Source organism: Argopecten irradians, chromosome 12, assembly GCF_041381155.1.
Source record: "Argopecten irradians isolate NY chromosome 12, Ai_NY, whole genome shotgun sequence".
Lineage (NCBI taxonomy): Eukaryota > Metazoa > Mollusca > Bivalvia > Pectinida > Pectinidae > Argopecten > Argopecten irradians.
This window is the reverse complement of record NC_091145.1, coordinates 25,256,263-25,278,216: the sequence shown is the minus strand read 5'-3', so window position 1 is coordinate 25,278,216 and position 21,954 is coordinate 25,256,263. Positions and strand designations below refer to the sequence as shown.

The following is a 21,954-nucleotide window of genomic DNA, read 5'->3' as shown; positions in this document are numbered from 1 at the left end:
CCCCTGTGATTTAGGTCTACAGGAGTACACGTACTGTATGTACAAATCGAGATATCGATGGTCATGATTAAGTTATTCACAACAATGCACATCAGTTTAATGACATTTTATATAACTTATCTTAATGTGGATTCATTTAAATGAAATATCGGAGCCGATCTAAAGTGACTATTCCACGGCTCACTTATTGTCTACGATCAAGTTGAAAGTGAAACTAGAAATTATTTATGTTAAACTGACTTGTATATCCACACGAAACGTTAATTTATTGTAATTTCTTGTTGCTAACGGTCTACTTTAATGTGTTTTCAAAAGATGAGATGAAATGTAACTGACATGAATAAATGACGACAAGTCTAAGCCTACAAACTTGTTTTTAATGCGTTACAAGCCTTCAAAGCATTGACTGAAGGAGCGGACATCAGTTGATCACGTGACTGACGACAGCCAAAATGTCGGACGCAGACGTGAACGGAGAATCAGCTGGCTTGCTGGCACAGAAGCCGAACCCGGGTTTAAAGTTTGACAAGAAGCTGTCAGAGACGGAGAGATCCACCAGGGTACGTATTTATCCCGTTTTGCCATGTTTTTATTGTTAAGGTGACCTATATTTACAGTATTCTGTCGTGTTTTGGAGAGAATCCTGACCGAGAAGGTCTCATCATCGAGCACATGTTCAACGAATGATACCCAAACGTGGATTAGTTTCAGACAAACATCGATTTTTCTCACTTCCGGACACAATGCGTGTTCCTTTGTCTTATCTTTCACCTTGTCTTCAGTATTTGTGTTTTCATTCTTTAATTTCATTGTGTTTTTCTACATTTGTAACGAAATATCCCGGAAAGTAAACTTGAACTCCTTTATTAGGCCCCTGTAAAAGGACCCAGTCCATCCCATATACAGGCAGAACAATATAGGATTATATGTAAGTCTGTTGGTATGAAGTGATAACCCATTCTTGACATATCTTGAAGTCGATATCTCATTTGATCTTATCTTGTTTAAATATTTGATTGACTTGACCCTCTGATATTGGATAACATAAAGATTAATATTTAATGTGAATTAATATATAAAGTTATTCTCAAATAGTAACACATAAAGTCATTTTAAAGGAAAGAAATATAAATTTCTTACAGTGATCATATATTTAAAGATGCTGTTTCATGAACATTTAGCTGCTTTATATTGAACAGGTGGATTCTGTCAAAATGATCTCTAGTAAACACGTATATATATGTATAAACATCCCACTGTGTGCATGACCAGATTAAAGTTCTCGATAATTCCAATACCAACGCAACTGGATACTTGATAAAATTATTTATAATAAGTAGCATTTTGTTTAACAAAATCTAGTTTAAACAAATCTGAAATGCATTTTGAGGAAACAAAATTCATTTATGAATTGATTAATAAATTATTTTAATCTCAAATTAAGCAAATACACTTTTCATGTTGAATTTGTTGAATTATTTTGATCAGAGTTTAAACTCCGAAAATATCTTTCCTTTTGGGAATAAGGATTGAGGGACAAAGTAATATATGAGAGAGCAACAGAATTTAATGTTCATTCCGAAAAAATAAAAACCATGGAAACTTACTTGCTGCAGTGTTAACTTTTAATTTATTGTTCTATCTCTGACCAATAAAATAAGAAAAAACAAACTTAATTTGATTTATGAAATGCATATTCTGATATAATGAATGCTACATTAACGCATACAATTTATCAGGCATGCATGCAGTTGTACGTGGCCCAGGCAATTCTATAGTGATTAAAGATGTTAATTTAAAAGGAGGAAAGACAAGGCCTATATATAACAGGCTTAAATACACACTGAAAGGACTCTTTGTTATTATTGCGTTAAAGATATACCAAGTGCACGTGTCACCGTGCATGCTTTCTAAATTTTAACATTAAAGGTACCTATATGCAAACGGTCTATACATATTATCACTGGACATGTTGTTGGACACTGCTCACCAAAACACTTCCAAAATAATTTAAAACTTGGTTTCTATATTCTTTTTATGCTTTCAAATTAAATGACAAATTTTAATTGCTTAATTATATTGTATGATTATAATTGACTTTATTTGATAAGTTTTTTTGAACACATGAAAAGCATCACATTATAAATCATAAGCTGATTCTAATTACAAATGTCTACTCATAGAATTTTAGACTAAAATAATATGTATGATTGAATTTTTCTTAACAATTTTAAAGCATGTGAATAAAAAGTTGTTCAGAAATCTAACATCCTAATTTTTATATATATATAAAATATCCTGAACAGGATATATGTACATATTACAACCCACAGTGTCTTTTGTTACAGGTATTTGATAAAAATATTAGTAAAAATATAGGATCTAAGGATTAATGATAAAAAAATATGTGTAAATAGATTATCTCCCTTTAGCCAACATATTTTAATCAACTGTATCATGTTCTGTATTGTTAAAATTTAACTTCATCAGTTTCTAGGGCTATTCTGTACGTGTTTACATTGCTAAAGTGTATGCAAACCTTAAAGTTTTTACCTTTAATCAAGCTTTGAGGTTTAGAGTCTTTTCCTCAACCACATCTTTTCTACAGACCAGCTAGAACATTTTATTACCAATTTGTATCAAAGAAGGGTTTATGAACCAGACCTCAGACTCAGAGCTGCTATATAGTTATAAATTGTGCTTCCTGTTCAGGGAGTCTGATCTCAATTTTGACAGTTTTATAGCTGTTTCAGTGTCTATTGTTTGTAAGTTAGATATAATTTTAAAATCTGATACTCAGTCTAAGAACATTTATCTATTTTTTATAAAGATTAAAAATGAACAAGATAAATGAAGAAGAAATAACGTTAGCATATGCTGATGAAATGGCTTGCTACTTCTCTCTGTGCTTATAAGTAATTTAACTATCTATTTTTATATCCATTTTATTAGATAGTAAATTATTGTACATGTTTCACAATTTATGATTGAATGAAAACAGAATTTTGCATGGAAATTATTATCTTTTGATCATCATTATACAAATTGCAGGTTATAGTGAATTCTTAAATTTCAAATGTAGAAATGAATTTTGTGTTGGAGAGATTCTAAAATCATTAATCAGGAAAATAAGACACGGAAAGTTACCTGTATATAAATATCTTGTTTGAATGGCTCACTGTCACATTTTACATTGTATAGCCTGAAGGCTTGTTGACGTACTAATGAATAAAGAGGTGAAAGGAAGAGGTGATCTAGAGCTGAATGATGTATATGTCGCAGAAGGCAGATTATTAATGACTTTTTCTTAATTAATTCACCTTCACTTGTCATTTGGTCACATTACAATGTCGTATGAAGGTGATGTACTTAGAGGCAACAACATCTTCCTGTGTCTCACCGGTATCAAACATTTCCAACATCTGTATAACAGACTTAACTGTATAAATCCCTTGTGATTATGTAACTGTTAATAGACATACTAGTGATAACAAGTACAGCTTTATAGGAATTTAAGGGAAGCAGATAAAGCTACCTTCAATTAAATTTTTGTTTCAATTAATTATCAAACATGAAACTGAATGGATTTTATTAAATTGTTTAAAGTGAACAGTCGGGCAAGGATGGCTAAAGTCGGTAAAAATGGTGTGAGTGTATCCAGTAGAATTTCTTATGAAATAGAAAAATAAAATATCTCGTCAAAATCTGTCTGCGTACGAAGAAATTAATTTAAAGTACAGGAATCCTTAAACGTCCTCCCGGCTGACTATGTCCGTGGTTACATTTCCACGCAGCCTCGCTTTCAATGCTTTCAACTTTTCTTTATTTCAATGGTCAGAACTGGGAAACATACCAGAACTTGACCGTCGTTTTAATATGTGAGAACTTTTGGAAGGCCAATGAACGCATTTAGACTGAATTTCTTTGCTCGACTATTCACTTTAAAAATAAGAATTTTGATTGTCAAATTAATCTATTAGCAAACTAAAATGTGTACTCGACTCTATATATATCTTTTTTTTTCTATTTTAAATTTTATATTTAAACAAATCTGAGTCCATCAAAAGATTGATCTTAATTTTGTTCGTCTGTTAAAAAAAATATTCAGATAGAATGCATATGTTTGGACTATTTTGGAAATAGATATGCTTGAATATAATAATTTTTATTATTAAAAGATCTAAGCATTCTAGTGTAAAAAAAAAAAAAATTGAAATAACAGTCGAAAAGGACCTCTGACTACTTGCTCGATGGTCAATTAGTGAAGTGTCAGGATTTTTATATTTTATGAGCTGTGAACAAAAAGTGAGTGATGTGTTAGAGTTACTTCCCTTTGATTGCTAAAAAAACTGCCTATCATTGTTGCTACATGCCTTTTGATTATTCCTTTGATGTACACAGGTTATGAAAGTGATGTAGTATATAATTTTAAAACTTTGAACCATTATTTGTAGAAGGCATTATAATATAGGGTACATCCAACTTCATTGTATGTATACCTATATGATACAATAAATTTTGAGGAGCTGTGGTGGGGGCAGCTGAATAGTCAAGATGTCCTGACTATTACCACATTCTTAGCTAAAAAAAATCCACCTCTTGGTTGCAGGTTCAAATCACTTGTAGTGCAGTTGCAAGGCACTGACTGCAAGTCAATAGTTTTTTTTTGGGTATTCTGGCTTTCCTCTGCCATCTTAACTGGCATGACCCTGAATATTAAATCGTGAATGACGTAAACTATCAAACCAAATTATCTTCTGCTTCATTGGAATGATCTTCAGTTCCACTAGGTTAATCCTGCAGATACATAACTAATTATATAAATGTACACGTTATATGATTCTGTAATGAAGCATGATTTTCTTTTTATGTACATTTGAATACTTGATCATTTAACTAATATACAATTATTCATCATGCAATCTTTATCTTGAAGATATGATGCTGGAATGGATTCTTTCTTGTTACAGTTTGCCATGCTAAGTTATTCTTAATATTGAAATATCTGCAGCAAATGGTGCTAGGATGCTGATATTTGCTATTGAAGATCTTTGAGGTGAAACATTTATTTCAGTTTTGAAAAAAAAATTGTTGGGTTTTTTCCCAGATTCTCTGTATTTGATATTGAACTGAAGGTTGTAGTTTTGTTTAAGGGCCTGCATACATTCTGTTCAGAAAATCTACATTATGATGCTGATATAATATCTATTTTTCAGCATTTATTCTATTGAATTTGTATTTATTCAAACTCTAAGCTATCGTCTAAATTTTCATGAAAATGTGGTTAAAAAAAACTGCTACATTTTTTTTTTCACAAACAATTTATTTATCTTTATACAGTAATACATCATAAATACTTAAAAAATATATCTCTTTATTGAATTACAGTTATTTCCCCTTTGTTTTTTTGTCTGATGATATATATAACTATCGAGTATATTCATTTTTTACTCATTAGTGATGTTAATTGACTTACCTGTGGATCATATTATAGCACAAGTTTTTACAAATACATTCCCTATATAATACTTGACTTAATTACCTCCATGAAGGTTTAGATATTAATCTGCGGTGTTCTGGTAGACCTACACTGTCCACTTTTTGTCAGCATTTGTGATACCTCACCTGTAAATACAAAACCAGAAAAAGAGTCACTAACCGATTATTATTATAATAATTTATTAGATGAATTTACTTCACTTTGGCTTTCTTTCATTTCATTATATCCTATCCATAAATGACCTTGACTTTTGTTAAGATATTGTTAAACAAAATAGACTCAACCTTCTCAGTAATTCTAGCACCAGGCAGCAGTCCACCTAGCTAATTATGTATGGTCAGAAAATAGAATAGAACATATTTTCCATAAAAAGAAATATCTAGGACTTTAGCAAAATTTTAACTTACGGAATACTTTAAAGCTCAGTTTATTAGCTAGAACTTAACAATTGTTTACACATGCTACATTCCTTGGCTCCTCGGTCATGAGTTCGAATCCCATTAATGGCAGTTGCTAGATACTGACTGCAGACGATGGTTTTTCTCCGGGTACTCTGGCTTTCCTTCACCACCAAGTTTAACCTAACATGTCCTTAAATGACCTCAACTTGATCATGATATTAAACTATTTAAGCCAAACCTTGAGGTTAATAGTTGTGATTTCAACCATGGAGGAAAAGAAAACTGAACAGTTAGGAATACTTGGAATGAAGTATAGTTTCCCCCTTATTTTTTGGGTATGAACAGGCAAGATATATTGTTGAGAAACTATTTAAAAATATCAAGCCTTTAATTTCATGAAGTGTAGCAGAAATGAGTTAAAGATATAAAGTATAAAAGTCAGATAGAGCTTTGACCTCAAACCTTATGACAACAAGTGGATAAGGAACAGAACAAGTATATGTCAAGCCATATCAATTGTTTCCTCACTTATGGTAACAGCACATGTTCTTGTTAAGTCCTTCTTGATGAATTCATTAGTCTGATAGAAAATAAGCAGTACAGTCGAGACTGTCTTATGTGACTTTCCAAGGGACCATTACAAAAAAGTCACATAAGACAGGGAGTCACTTAAGACAGTCCAACCGCAACATTACTGTTTGAAAATCTGTAGGTAATTGTCATTAAATACATTCTTGTTTATTAATACATGTATATCAATTAACCTGATTTTCTTTTAAATACAGTCTAAACTCGTTATCTCAAAATCGCTTGACTCGAAATTCCGGTTGAGTTGAATTAATTTTGAAGTCCCGTTTTTTTCCCTTCTTTGTATATGTATTTTGAGATCGGATGACTCGAATTTCGATGACTCGAAACTCAGGTTGATTCAAAGTCAATTTCTGGTCCCTAGAACGGATATTCAATGAAAAAAATAGTCGCTATCTCGAATTTAATTTCAGTCAAAATTTCAAATAAAAAAAAAATCAATTACGTAAATATACCCGTGGTTTGTCATAAGACATGATTGGTTTACCTGCATATATCCCGATCGGTATACACAGGCCTACGGGAACATACCACAAAAATGACTGCTAATTAGGAATTGTTTAATAATCCTCTCAAGTCTGGCTTCCTAATTAGCGTCACTTTACAATGGTTACTTATCTTTTCACAGACACGATGCGTGTTTACACAATCACACATGATCATGACCGAAAGCATGTTTGTGTAGGAATCATTAGAAACGAAAGTGTTTTCTTATTCTTGTATGAAATGTCGAAAGTGCAAAATAATTTAACAAACCCACAATGTTAAATGTTTAACTAGTCGTTGCATATATACTAGTATCTTAATCAAACGATGTACTTCTGCATTGGTATAGAAACCTACTTTCGTTTCGTTTACCGTAAATTATATTAACCAATAGAGTGAACTTGTATGTGAGAGCCGAAAACGGAGCGAGTAGTCTGCTTACGAAGGTGAAAACTGTTGTTTATTTTGCTTTAAATTCTGAAATAAGAAAGATGCTATTTTATTTGTTCAGGTACTACATTTCGTATAAGTTTGTTGTATGAACCACTGAAGTCAGTACACCACCTATGGGAAAACAAGGTGTACATGCCTATTAGACGATCATATTATCGTAATTGAAGTTTTTCATGTATTTAAAAAAGATCCAAAAACATCTGAAAACATAACCAAAATGATTAAATACACACATAATAAGTTGGAAAATCTCGATAATATGCTGATCACTGTAAAAGACATGTACCCAGCCGTAATAGTCATAAGATAAGCACCATTAAAAATATGTTCTTATCAAACCTAATGACATTACGTTTGAGTCAAATTCCGGATGAGTCGAATTATTTTCATAAGTCCGTTGAATTTCGAGATAACAAGTTTCGACTGTAGATTTAAAATAATAATTCTTAATTCTTAGAAAAATAAAACTTATTTTTCTTTTTTATAAAAAAATCATTTAGCAATACATGTAAATACAAGCAGACACACTTTTTTTAAATAAAAAAACTAATTTAGTTATAAATACAAGCAGACGTACATTGATATTTGGGTTTAAACTGTGTTTAAGACAAGAATTATATCTGGAGGGGGTGTAATTTTGGATTAACTCAATTTTTTTTTCTATTTAAATTTTTTTTTTATTACCGTACCATGGTTTTAACAGACACATAAATCAGACCTGTCCTAAAATGACCACTACAAAACAATTGCAGCTGTTGTGTAGATGAAAAAAAAGAGTACTTTTGTAGATATAATATTTCAAAGCCTGTGCTTTATTTTGCTGAATTTTATAGATCTACTGTACAATGCTGCCAAATGGCAGCCATTACCAAAGCTCAAGTCGTGTACATTTGTCTTTACAAGACTGCATGACTGCCATTAGGAGAAACGTTTCAAGAAAAGATAGGGTTGCTGACTTCAGGATGGCAATTATAATGACTTCTTACTCATATCAAGGAGTGAAATTATGTTTGGTCGTAAATGTCACATAAAAAAACGAAAAAAGAGTCACTCACGCCAAGCCATTGATGATAAGTTAGGCAAAATAAAACATGCTGATTTATTTAACGTGTACCGTTATTTATTGTCAATGTTTACCATTGTGTATTAAGGAGAAATATCTGGATGGTACCTGACCTATTTTATAGTTTTGAAGCCAAATATTGTGGAAAAAAGGATCTTTCATGATCTGTCAAAACTGGTTACACTGTGATGTACTCTAAATTGTCTCTAATTGTAGTCAACAGTTAATGTTTACTTCGATGTTCACACCTCTTTATCGATCATAATTAAGGCCACAGGCAAATGAAAAGTCGCTCAAGACAGACCTTTTATAGTTTTGGGGTTGTAAAAACACAGTCACTTGTCACGTAAGACAGGGAGTCGCTGAAAACAGACCAATTATATAGCAAATTACATTGGGGGGGGGGGGGGGCTCAAGTAAGGTCACATAAGACAGGGAGTCGCTACATACAGGGGGCCACTCAGACAGTCTCGACTGTAGATGCAAAGGAAAAGGCAATCAGTAATCAGGTCTTACTTGTATGGATAACCAGTACTGTATTCACTATAGTGCTATACAGGTAACCCATGTAGTCTGGTGCAAGTAATGTGTACAATGTTTGCAACATGTATAATCATTACAGGATCTTGGCTATGTGCTCCTGTGAAGGTCATAGCTGTGACTGTGTTTCACCTTAAAGTGTTTCGTGGGTTATCGTGGGTTAGTGACATACTTACTTTTATCTGTATTTGGGACAGATAAGCTTATATTATTGTGTCACTTTTTCAAAGCTGCCTATATAACAATTTTAGGTAACCAATATGGGATTATATGAAGCTAGAGGCTAGCTTATACTGAAAAAATCTTAATCTTGCTTGTTAATGACATAGATTAAAATCAAATTCTGTAAACCGTGTGCAATTTTTTTGTGTGAATAAGGCTAGATAAAAAAAACATTTTTACAAATTGATAACTTTCACAATTATGTTGAAAGGTATTTCAATTCCACCTAAAATCCACAAAACTTAATCTCTGCGAAAATACAGATGTCGCAAAATTTGAAAATGCTCCACCGCCGACAAATGGTATTTTTTCACTATAAAAAACAAGAGCAGACAATTTAGTATTTTTCTTGAGTTACAAAAGTTACTTACTTTACACTATTACCACCATTGAAAAGTTTGAGTTTCTAATTTTACTTCAAGTTAAAAATATGAAAAATAATTAATTGCATCTAGAAAAAAATCCGTGGCACTATATCCTATATGGAATGAAGTACTGATTACTGATTGTACATGTACTAAAGGCAAAATAAAATATTTCATATTATTTTTGTGTTAATTAGACATATATACACGATTAAACACCAATTATTGTTCAAATAATGAATATCATTTATGCTCTGTCGGCGATGGCGCATCGTTAAAGAAAGTTGGTTATAGTAATGGGTAAATTTATATCAAATGATATTTATTATAACATTCATGGAGAAATGGTAATTAGAAGTTATAGTCATCATATAGATAAATGATAGAACACACAAGAAAATCCTGGCATTGAATAAAGGCAGCGGTACAATATGTCTGAACCCATTGTAATAGACTTATTGTGTATGCGTGGATACAGCCTGTCCATTATTGATTTTTGACACAGGAATATACTGAACAAATCATTCACAAATGAATTTGCATTAAGATATATCGCATATGAAGTATGGAGCTATATATATCTTTCATTAAACTTCAACTTTGAAATTACATTACATCCGATCATTTCTGTAGATCATATTGAACAGGAGATTTATGAAAGACAATGGATTTATATTTCCATGTCAGACAGTTCAAAATAGATCCTTTTGCTTTAATTGAAGTTTGTTATACTTGAAAGTTATAGATGCCATTAGAATTTAGTTTTTTTAAATAACATAACCTATACATTAGCTAGCTGTGCCCAGACATTGAAACTACCTTATCAGCAAACATTTCAACAGCACATTGCCCTAGCATGATACTGTTCACCACAGCCTTGAGTGTCCGTCTGATGAAAAAAGATTCATTATAACGTACCTGAGAGTTTTGTGATTAATAGTTTCCGTTCTGAAGACCTCAGGCCAAGAAAAAGGTAGGCAGGTTTGTCATCTGTAGTGGGTATATCCTACCATTAATGGACCGGGATCGTGGATGTAGCTGGCTGACACTGGACATTATCAGCAGTGAATGGCCCTGGCCTGTCATAATCATCAGAGTATAGCTTCAAACTCTTCACCACTGATACTGAGTTAGACTTGGGTAACACATTCTTTGGTGTAGTGACTTGTTTTTAGACTGTGACCACCTACTTATCACCAGCGCCCAGACATCTGTGATATATATATAACCATCAATACCTGGGTAACTCATAGTTTCTGTAGTGATTCTATAATCTAGCCACCGATACAGTCGAGTGATCCTGGGTGTACATACTCCGGGTGTTGTTGCAGCAGTAGGGACTTAATGGGACTCTCTGTCCTTGGATCCAATATAGGAACTAACTGCAGGGACTTCTCCCTCCTGTAGAGGCCAAATCAGGACTCGCTGTCCCGGACTTTGGAGACTGATAAGAAGTTCATCGGTACTGGTTTGTTCGTCGGTGGATGTGGATCCAGCTTTCTCTGGTGTTGTGTGAGCTGTGACATCATACCAGGGTATCTTGGGAGCATTTCCACGTGGGTTAACTGTCAACATGGCCAACACCATACCCCTCCTCAGCAGAAACCGGCGGCCTTCAGCTGCTGTTGCAGAGAAAGAGATCATGGTGTGTACTTTGTTCTGAATACAAGAATGACCAAGTCATATTGTTTTGTATTTCAGTTACAAATAATCTAGCGACATCAATAATTTGTATATATATTCCTACACAACATATAAACAATAGATGTATACTGATTAAGGGTGCATGCTATGTAAGCTTATATAAACCTGGACAGTCAGTTTAAGAATGAAAACATCCAATTAAAACTTTACAAAGTTTATACTAAGGGCACTGTATGCATGATGTACATTGTAATCTCGTTAGTTATTATGGACTGGTGAAGGTGTAATTTTAGATTCTCTGATTTTTAGTCACGTACCTATAACACCTGTATTTTGTTTAGGTATACACCTAACCTGGATACATGTTTTCACCCATAAGTTGTTAGTACTGTAGTGTTATGAGAAGGACGTACCCCAGTAAAATGTAGGTTTGTATTAGATGTATATCTCAAAAAATTATAGTAATACACATATTTCCAACTACTATAAAACAGGATGGCTCAGGTGGTTTTTAACAGTAAACAAGTGTGTTAAAGTGTTAAATGTATAGCATCGTTTACAGGTAGTGTACAGGTGTTATACAGGTGTGTTAAAGTGATATATGTATAGTATCTGCTACAGGTGTTATACAGGTGTGTTAAAGTGTTATATGTATAGTATCGTCTACAGGTAGTGTACGGGTGTTATACAGGTGTGTTAAAGTGTTATATGTATATGATCATCTACAGGTAGTGTACAGGTGTTATATAGGTAGTGTACAGGTGTTATACAGGTAATGTACAGGTGTTATACAGGTAGTGTACAGGTGTTATACAGGTAGTGTACAGGTGTTATATGTATAACAACATCTACAGGTAGTTCACAGGTGTTATACTTGTTTGTTTGTTTGATTAATTAACGTCCTATTAGGGCTATTAACAATAAGCGGTATACATATATGCACAAGTATACAGATACGTATTTGAAGGGGAGCAATCACTATTTGTACTTTTTTCTAAATTTAAAATTAAACTTATAATATCGTCACAGGATAGCTACCTGCTTGAACTAGAATGCATTATCATTGCATGGCACGTGTGTACCTTGGTGAACTAACTTGTAGGTACGCTAGTAATTAGTGTGGTTCATTATGGTTCCTGATTTTAGTCATGTTGCTTGATGAGCCCGCTATGCGACAGTGAGCCAAGCAAAGAGCGACAATGAGCAATTCGAAAAACACATTGTCGCATGACGCATCATTGCTCTTCGCATGTCGCACTGTCGCATGGCGCTTTTTGGCCAGTTAAGACCCCGCCAGGCAACAATGCGCCATGCCAAGAGCGATACTACAACAGTGTGTCAAGCAAAGAGCGACAGTGCGACAATTCGCCATGCACCAGTGGGACAATGCTGCAAGCAAAGAGGCGTTGGTGCGATAATGCGTTGTCGCATGGCGAATTGTCGCTCTTCACTTAGATCATTGTTGCATGACCAATTGTTGCAATGTCCCATAGCACATCGTCGCACTGTTTCATGGCAAAGCGGCGTACGAAGAGCCACAATTCATCATTTATCACATGGCACATTGTAGCATGAGTGTTGCATTGTCGCACCAGCCACCATAATGTTTGGTTTGACGAACCACAATAATGACTGGCGTGCAGTTCCGCTCCTTCACGGCGGTATACAAGAGCAATGATCGTATATTCTAAGTCAAACAGGAAGCTATCAGCAGACTACATTGAACAATACACGCTAAGACATTCACAACCAATCAAATCCAACCAAAATAAATTACGATATTATTAGTCTAATTATAGATTTAGAAAACTCAAATAATGATTTCTCCCCTTCAAATTCGTATCCATATACTTATGCGTATATGTATACCGCTTATTGTAAATAGCCCTACTAACAGCTATGGTCATGTAAGGACGGTGTTATACAGGTAGTGCATAAGTGTTATACTGGTAGTGTACAGGTGTTATACAGGTAGTGTACAGGTGTTCTACAGGTAGTGCACAAGTGTTATACTGGTAGTGTACAGGTGTTATACAGGTAGTGTACAGGTGTTATACAGGTAGTGTACAGGTGTTATACAGGTAGTGTACAGGTGTTATACAGGTAGTGTACAGGTGTTATACAGGTAGTGTACAGGTGTTATACAGGTAGTGTACAGGTGTTATACAGGTAGTGTACACAAGTGTTATACAGGTAGTGTACAGTGTTATACAGGTAGTGCACAGTGTTATACTGGTAGTGTACAGGTGTTATACAGGTAGTGTACAGGTGTTATACAGGTAGTGTACAGGTGTTATACAGGTAGTGTACAGGTGTTATACAGGTAGTGTACAGGTGTTATACAGGTAGTGTACAGTTGTTATACAGGTAGTGTACAGGTGTTATACAGGTAGTGTACAGGTGTTATACAGGTAGTGTACAGGTGTTATACAGGTAGTGTACAGGTGTTATACAGGTAGTGTACAGGTGTTATACAGGTAAAGACATAATGTACAGGTGTTATATCATTAATATACATATGTTATACAGGTAGTATACAGGTGTTATACAGGTGTTATACAGGTAGTGTACAGGTGTTATACAGGTAGTGTACAGGTGTTATACAGGTAGTGTACAGGTGTTATACAGGTAGTGTACAGGTGTTATACAGGTAGTGTACAGGTGTTATACAGGTAGTGTACAGGTGTTATACAGGTAGTGTACAGGTGTTATACAGGTAAAGACATAATGTACAGGTGTTATATCAGTTTAATATACATATGTTATTCAGGTAGTATACAGGTGTTATACAGGTAGTATACAGGTGTTATACAGGTAGTATACAGGTGTTATACAAGCAGTGTACAGGTGTTATACAAGCAGTGTACAGGTGTTATACAGTCAGTGTACACTGTACAGGTGTTATACAGGTAGTGTACAGGTGTTACACAAGTAGTGTGCAGGTGTTATACAGGTAGTATACAGGAGTTATACAGGTAATGACATAATGTACAGGTGTTTTATTAATAATGTACAGGTGTTATACAGGTAGTATACATATGTGATACAGGTAGTATACAGGTGTTATACAGGTAGTGTAGAGGTGTTATACAGGTAATGTATTGGTGTTATACAGGTAGTGTACATGTGTTTATACAGGTAGTGTACAGGTGTTATACAGGTAGTGTACAGGTGTTATACAGGTAGTGTACAGGTGTTATAAAGGTAGTGTACAGGTGTTATACAGGTAGTGTACAGTTGTTATACAGGTAATGTACAGGTGTTATAAAGGTAGTGTACAGGTGTTATACAGGTAGTGTACAGGTGTTATACAGGTAGTGTACAGGTGTTATAAAGGTAGTGTACAGGTGTTATACAGGTAGTGTACAGGTGTTATAAAGGTAGTGTACAGGTGTTATACAGGTAGTGTACAGTTGTTATACAGGTAGTGTACAGGTGTTATACAGGTAGTGTACAGGTGTTATACAGGTAGTGTACAGGTGTTATACAGGTAGTGTACAGGTGTTATACAGGTAGTGTACAGGTGTTATACAGGTAGTGTACAGGTGTTATACAGGTAGTGTACAGGTGTTATACAGGTAGTGGACAGTTGTTATACTAGTTGTGTGCATGTCACAGGTAGTGTACAGGTGTTGTACAGGTAGTGGACAGCTGTTGTACAGGTGTTATAAAGGTAGTGTACAGGTGTTATACAGATAGTGTACAGGTGTTTTACAGGTAATGATACAGGTGTTAAACAGGTAGTGGATAGTTGTTATACTAGTTGTGTGCAGGTAGTGTACAGATGTTGTACAGGTGTTATACAGGTGTTATATTAGTAGTGTACAGGTGTTTATATAGGCAGTGTACAGGTGTTATATAGGCAGTGTACATGTGTTATACAGGCAGTGTACAGGTGGTATACTGGTAGTGGACAGGTGTTATACACAGATAGTGTAGGCAGGTGTTATACAGTAAAGTACATGGTAGTGTTATACAGGGTAGTGATACAGTTACATATACAGGTGTGTGTACAGATGTTTTATACAGGTAAAGTTAGTACTTGTGTATAGGTAGTGTACATGAGTTATACAGGCAGTGTTACAGGTGTTTATACAGGTAGTGTACAGGTGTTTATACAGGTAGTGTGGACAAGGTGTGTTATACCTTTAGGAAGTTGTTTAAACAACATTAATAGGATTCAGATGTTATTGAGGTAGGTGACAGGTGTTGTAAGGTGAAAGTTCAGGTAGTGTAAGGTGTTAACAGATACGTGTACACGATGTTCATACACGGTAGAGGAAGAATTATTCATGTTAGTAGCCTTTATTTGTAAAAGTTGTATGCAATAGAGTTAATTTTTGTCCAATACATGTTACCAGGTGTTAAGACTTACATGCTGTTATATAGGCAGTGTACAGTGGTCAAAGTGTGGACAGTTGTGATGCATGTTTTTAAACAACGTTATTAGGTTTTGTGATGACTTTTTTATCTCTTTCACTCTGCTATTCTGATGACTTCCAGGGAAGAAGATTTCTGAAAAATCAAATAGACAAGAATCATTTCAATCAATGTCAAACTGGTATGCTGAATTGGGTAATTAATGACTTTTATCAGCCTTGCTATTCTGATTTCAGGCGCTACATAGCAAGAAGTTTTCAATCAACTTCAAAACTGAGGAATATCAATCTGCCAATTGATATTGGCGCTTCAGGGAGATTGACATGCTAATTCATCAGGAATTTTAAAGATATCTGACACTTACAAAGAGTTTCAACTTGTTTTACAGGACAGAACCCTACTGATGTTTGGGTTTAACCTTGAATAAAGGACAGATCTACAATGGACATTATCAAACAAACTACACAGGTTTGGGTTTAACCTTGATATACAGGACAGACCCTACAAAGGTTTGGTTTTAACCTTGATATACAAGACAGACCCTACAAAGGTTTAACCTTGATATACAGGACAGACCCTACAAAGGTTCAACCTTGATATACAGGACAGACCCTACAAAGGTTTGGGTTTTACCTTGATATACAGGACAGACCCTACAAAGGTTTGATTTTAACCTAGATATACAAGACAGACCCTACAAAGGTTCAACCTTGATATACAGGACAGACCCTACAAAGGTTTAACCTTGATATACAGGACAGACCCTACAAAGGTTTAACCTTGATATACAGGACAGACCCTACAAGGTTTGGTTTTAACCTTGATATACAGGACAGACCCTACAAAGGGGGGGGGTTTATAACCTTGATATAACAGGACTGACCCTACAAAGATTTAACCCTGATATACAGGACAGACCCTACAAAGGTTCAATCTTGATATTAAACAGGACAGGACCCTACAAAGGTTTATCGCTTGATATTACAGGACAGACCTTACAAAAGATTGAACCATGAAATTACAGGACGAGGAACCCTACAAAATTTAAACACTTGATATACAGGACAGACCCTACAAAGATTTAACCCTGATATACAGGACAGACCCTACAAAGGTTCAACCTTGATATACAGGACAGACCCTACAAAGGTTTAACCTTGATATACAGGACAGACCCTACAAAGGTTTGGGTTTAACCTTGATATACAGGACAGACCCTACAAAGGATTAACCTTGATATACAGGACAGACACTACAAAGGTTCAACCTTGATATACAGGACAGACCCTACAAAGGTCTAACCTTGATATACAGGACAGACCCTACAAAGGTTTAACCTTGATATACAGGACAGACCCTACAAAGGTTTGGGTTTAACCTTGATATACAGGACAGACCCTACAAAAGTTTAACCTTGATATACAGGACAGATCCTACAAAGGTTTGGGTTTAACCTTGATATAAAGGACAGACCCTACAAAGGTTTGGGTTTAACCTTGATATAAAGGACAGACCCTACAAAAGTTTGGGTTTAACAGGACAGACCCTACAAAGGTTTAACCTTGATATACAGGACAGACCCTACAAAGGTTTGGGTTTAACCTTGATATAAAGGACAGACCCTACAAAAGTTTAACCTTGCCTTTACAGGACAGACCCTTACAAAGATTTAACCATGATATTACTGGACAGACCCTACAAAAGGTTTGGGTTTAACACTTGATATACATGGACAGACCCTAACAAAGTTGGTTTACCTTGATATAAAAGTGACAGACCTACAAAATTTAACCTTGATATAAAGGACAGATCATACTAAAGGTTTGGGTTTAACCTTGATATAAAGGACAGACCCTACAAAGGTTTGGGTTTAACCTTGATATACAGGACAGACCCTACAAAGGTTTGGGTTTAACCTTGATATAAAGGACAGACCACTACAAAGAATGTTTGAACCTTGATATACAGGACAGACCCTTACAAAGATTTTAACCCTGATATACAGGACAGGACACTACAAAAGGTTAAACCTTGATATACAGGACAGACCCTACAAAGGTTTTTTAACCTTGATAAACAGGGGACAGAACCAATACATGGTTTGGGTTTACCTTGATATACTGGACAGGGACCCCTACAAAGGATTTAACCTTGATATACAGGACAGACCCTTACAAAGGTTCTACAAACAGGTTTAGACCCCTTTTGAACCTTGATATACAGGACAGACCCTACAAAGGTTTGGGTTTAACCTTGATATTACAGGACAGACCCTACAAAGGTTTAACCTTGATATCAGGAAAGATCCTACACAAAGGTTGGGTTTTAACCTTGATATACAGGACAGAACCTTACTAAAAGTATAACCTTGATATACAGGAAGATCCTACAAAGGTTTGGGTTTAACAGTGATATAAAGGACTGACACTACAAAGTTCTTGGGTTTTAACCTTGATATACAGGACAGGTTTGGTTTACCCTACAGACCCTAAAAAGTTTAACCTTGATATACAGGACAGGGCACCTACAAAGATTTACCCTTGATATTCAGGACAGACCGCTAACAAAGGTTCAATCTTGATATAAGGACAGACCCTACAAAGAACCTTGAATATACAGGACAGACCCTACAAAGGTTACAGGGACCTACAAAAAATTTACCCTGATATACCGGACAGACCCTACAAAGGTTTACCTTGATATAATTGGACAGACCCTACACAGGTTTATCTTGTATGAACAGGGACAGACCCTACACAGGTTTAACCTCTGATAAACAGGACTAGACCCTACTTAGGTTTGGGGTTTAACCTTGATATACTAGGACAGACCCTACAAAGGATTAACCCTTGATATACAGGACTGATCACTTAAAAGGTTCAACCTTGATATAAAGGACAGACCCTACAAAGGTCTAACCTTGATATACAGGACAGACCCTACAAAGGTTTAACCTTGATATACAGGACAGACCCTACAAAGGTTTGGGTTTATACAGATAGTGTACAGGTGTTTTACAGGCTAATCTACAGGTGTTAAAAATAAAAAAACAAAAAAATACAGGTAGTGGCTAGTTGTTCTACTAGTTTGTGTGAAGGTAGTGTACAGATGTTGTACAGGTGTTATATGGTGTTAGATTAGTAGTGTAAGGTGTTATATAGGCAGTGTAACATGTGTTAGTATAGGCAGTGTTACATGTGTTATACAGGCAGTGTACAGGTTGGTATACTGGGAGTGTACAGGTGTAATACTGGGGTGTTATATTAGTAAGTGTACAGGTGTTATATAGCGCAGTGTAGGTGGTTATTGATGGTAGGTGGAACAGGTGTGAACTTCCTTTTTGATGTTTTTAAACAACTTATAGGATATATATGTTTTTGAGGCTGAATTCTATCATTTATAGTTGGACAAGGAACCCATCTGCATATGGGATCCTAAGTATTAAGTGTTTGGGTTTAACAGGACAGATCCTACAAGGTTAACCTTGATATACAGGACAGACCCTACAAAGGTTTAACCTTGATATACAGGACAGATCCTACAAAGGTTTAACTGGACAGACCCTAACAAAGGGTTTAACTTGATATAAAGGACAGACCCTACAAAGGTTTGGGTTTTTAAACAGGGATCAGACCCCTACAATGGTTTTAACCTTGGGTATAAAGGACAGACCCTACAAAGGTTTGGGTTTAACCTTGATATACAGGAACAGACCTACAAAGGTTTGGGTTTAAAACCTTGATATAAAGGACAGACCCTACAAAGGTTTGGGGTTTAAAGGCCCAAATATCGTATCTTTCTTATTTTTTCATGATTTGAGAAGAATTTTGAAAAAAAATCCTGTTGTTAGTCATGCAGAGATAGGACTAAATCGAATTCAAGAGGAGCGATTATGATTCGGAATATTTTGATAAAAATCAAATATATATTAAACATCGCTAGGTGGGTCCCACTTAGTAAAACAAGCCGAAGTTAGCTGACATTGTAATGTCGTTGCCGAGAACATCATGTGACTACGGTAACTACTTAACATCTGTCCAAACTCTTCCGAAAACGGGTCATGAACTTTCCGACTTCCATTCGGCAATAATCATAACTTCTATGGCGACCAGTTTAAAATGAAGGCATGTTTACATGTATCGACTTTCAACAACTGCTGTACCAAAGTTATTAAAAAAACATTATAAATATTCTTTAATATATCTTAATTTCAACTACATCTACAAATACTAACAATATCGGAGTCAAATTTAACTTAAATTTTTGTTGATAGTTACGTATAGTGTGGTTTTAACCTTGATATACAGGACAGACCCTACAAAGGTTTAATCTTGATATACACGACAGACATTACCTGAAATTCACAGTAGAAATAACTTGCTTGTTCATGTGGAAAGTTAACAATTATACTAGAATTTTGATATAAGTTAATGTTAGTTTCTACAACAAATGATAATTCAGTAGAATGTTTTTAAGCTAGATCTTATGACACACCTATTGCAAAAAATATATCTGCCTTATTAGACTCAATAAGCCCCCAGGGCATTTAAAAAATGAAAAAATGAAGAGGTGTTGGATAAGTTTTGTTTTCATGTCTGCAGGCTTTTAAAGGAGGCCTCAAAAAGGGGAGGAGAGCTTAAAGAGGACATAGCCACTTATTGAGTCGAATATGGTGTCCTTTAAGGTTGTATTCTTCTGAGGTTTCAGTCCCGTTGAAGTATCGTTTTGACATAGATCAAAGAAGTTATGAAATTTTCAAATAAAATCTATCAATATCTGTAGGAAATTACCAGTTGCAAATTTTGTCAAAAAATTACATTTCTAGCTTTAATAGATTTTTTTATATGGGGATTTTAATAAATGGCCCATTTGGCGGCTTCTATTTTTAAAGAAGACTACTAGAAAATAAATTCTACGAACATCTATACATATCAAACACCTCATTCGGAAATTATGGCTTTAATCTCTTGTGTATATGGTCAAATGGCAAAATTTCCATAAAATCCAATATTTTGTCAATTAGGTATCTTTGAGTGACAATAGCTCAAAAAAGAGCACACGGACATATGTTTTTTCTTCTATTTTCTTTTATGGCATGAACTCCTATTTCCAAAAATCTATATGAGAAAAAAAGTTTAATACAAGAAAATTTTGACTTCTCAGAGGAGTACATCCTTAAAAATAAGTAAAATTTAGAATTTATTTGTGCTATAGACTAGATTATTATGAAAATTGGAGCAAGCATAGAATTCTTGGAAATTGTTTTAAAAATTGGACGACTATGTAAAGTTGTTTCTCTTTGCTATCACCTAGTAAATATTTGTAGTAAATGTCAGGAATTCTTAATAATCCTTTAAGCTTTCTCTTGAAGATTTACATAGAAATCAATTGATGTAAATTAGATTTATTTTGTAGATATATCCTAAGTTTGCTGACCCTGGTCCATTAGGGCTAACCTTTCCATGACCAAACTTCCAGAGATCCCACGAGTCCTGTAACTCGTACTATCCCACACAATGGTATTGATCGATAAGATGTGTATTCAGTGTAGAAAGGTTCTAGAAATGATCCTCATTTAAGATAGCTACAATGAGATGAAGTAGGCAGATTTACATGTCATAGTTTGCTACAATTATTGTTGTATAGGACCATATTTGATATTCTAACAAGATAGGATATCATGGAATGAAACTTCATAGTAAATCTAGCCTGTGGCCATACATTATAGGTTATGTGATAAACTTCATGGTAAACCTGTGGCCATACATTATAGGTTGTGTGACAAAATCATGGTAAACCTGTGGCCATACATTATAGGTTGTGTGACAAACTTCATGGTAAACCCGTGGCCATACATTATAGGTTGTGTGACAAACTTCATGGTAAACCTGTGGCCATACATTATAGGTTGTGTGACAAACTTCATGGTAAACCTGTGGCCATACATTATAGGTTGTGTGACAAACTTCATGGTAAACCCATGGCCATTCTTTAGGTTGTGTGACAAACTTCATGGTAAACCCATGGCCATACATTATAGGTTGTGTGACAAACTTCATGGTAAACCTGTGGCAAACTTCATGGTAAACCGGCCATAATTTATTGTGTACAAACTCAGGTTGTGTTTAGACAAACTTCATGGTAAACCGTGGCCATACATTATAGGTTGTGTGACAAACTTCATGGTAAACCTGTGGCCATACATTAGGTTGTGTGACAAACTTCATGGTAAACCTGTGGCCATACATTATAGAGGTTGTGTGACAAACTTCATGGTAAACCTGTGGCCATACATTATAGGTTGTGTGTGAC

At 34.9% G+C, this 21,954-nt stretch overlaps 1 protein-coding gene and 1 long non-coding RNA gene across 5 annotated transcripts in view; one reads left to right on the top strand and one right to left on the bottom strand.

Moving 5' to 3' along the window:
* Positions 1 to 404: 404 nt before the first annotated feature.
* The window catches only part of LOC138336497 (adenosylhomocysteinase-like 1), a 108,695-nt gene continuing 87,145 nt past the window's right edge, over positions 405 to 21,954 (top strand). For 2 of the 4 annotated variants that reach the window (XM_069285998.1, XM_069285996.1), the window contains exon 1: positions 405 to 560. In XM_069285998.1, coding sequence (XP_069142099.1) covers positions 453 to 560 — 108 coding nt within the window. In that variant the 5' untranslated portion in view covers positions 405 to 452. Of the gene's footprint in view, positions 561 to 11,136; positions 11,264 to 21,954 lie in introns of those variants that run through there. The other 2 variants (XM_069286002.1, XM_069286000.1) reach the window with 1 other exon arrangement.
* LOC138336501 (uncharacterized) overlaps positions 3,600 to 21,954 on the bottom strand; it is a 45,865-nt gene continuing 27,510 nt past the window's right edge. The window contains exons 3-4 of the long non-coding RNA XR_011210436.1: positions 10,537 to 11,240; positions 3,600 to 5,625 (exon numbers count right to left, since the gene is read on the bottom strand). This is a non-coding gene — a long non-coding RNA (uncharacterized lncRNA). The remainder of the gene's footprint in view (positions 5,626 to 10,536; positions 11,241 to 21,954) is intronic.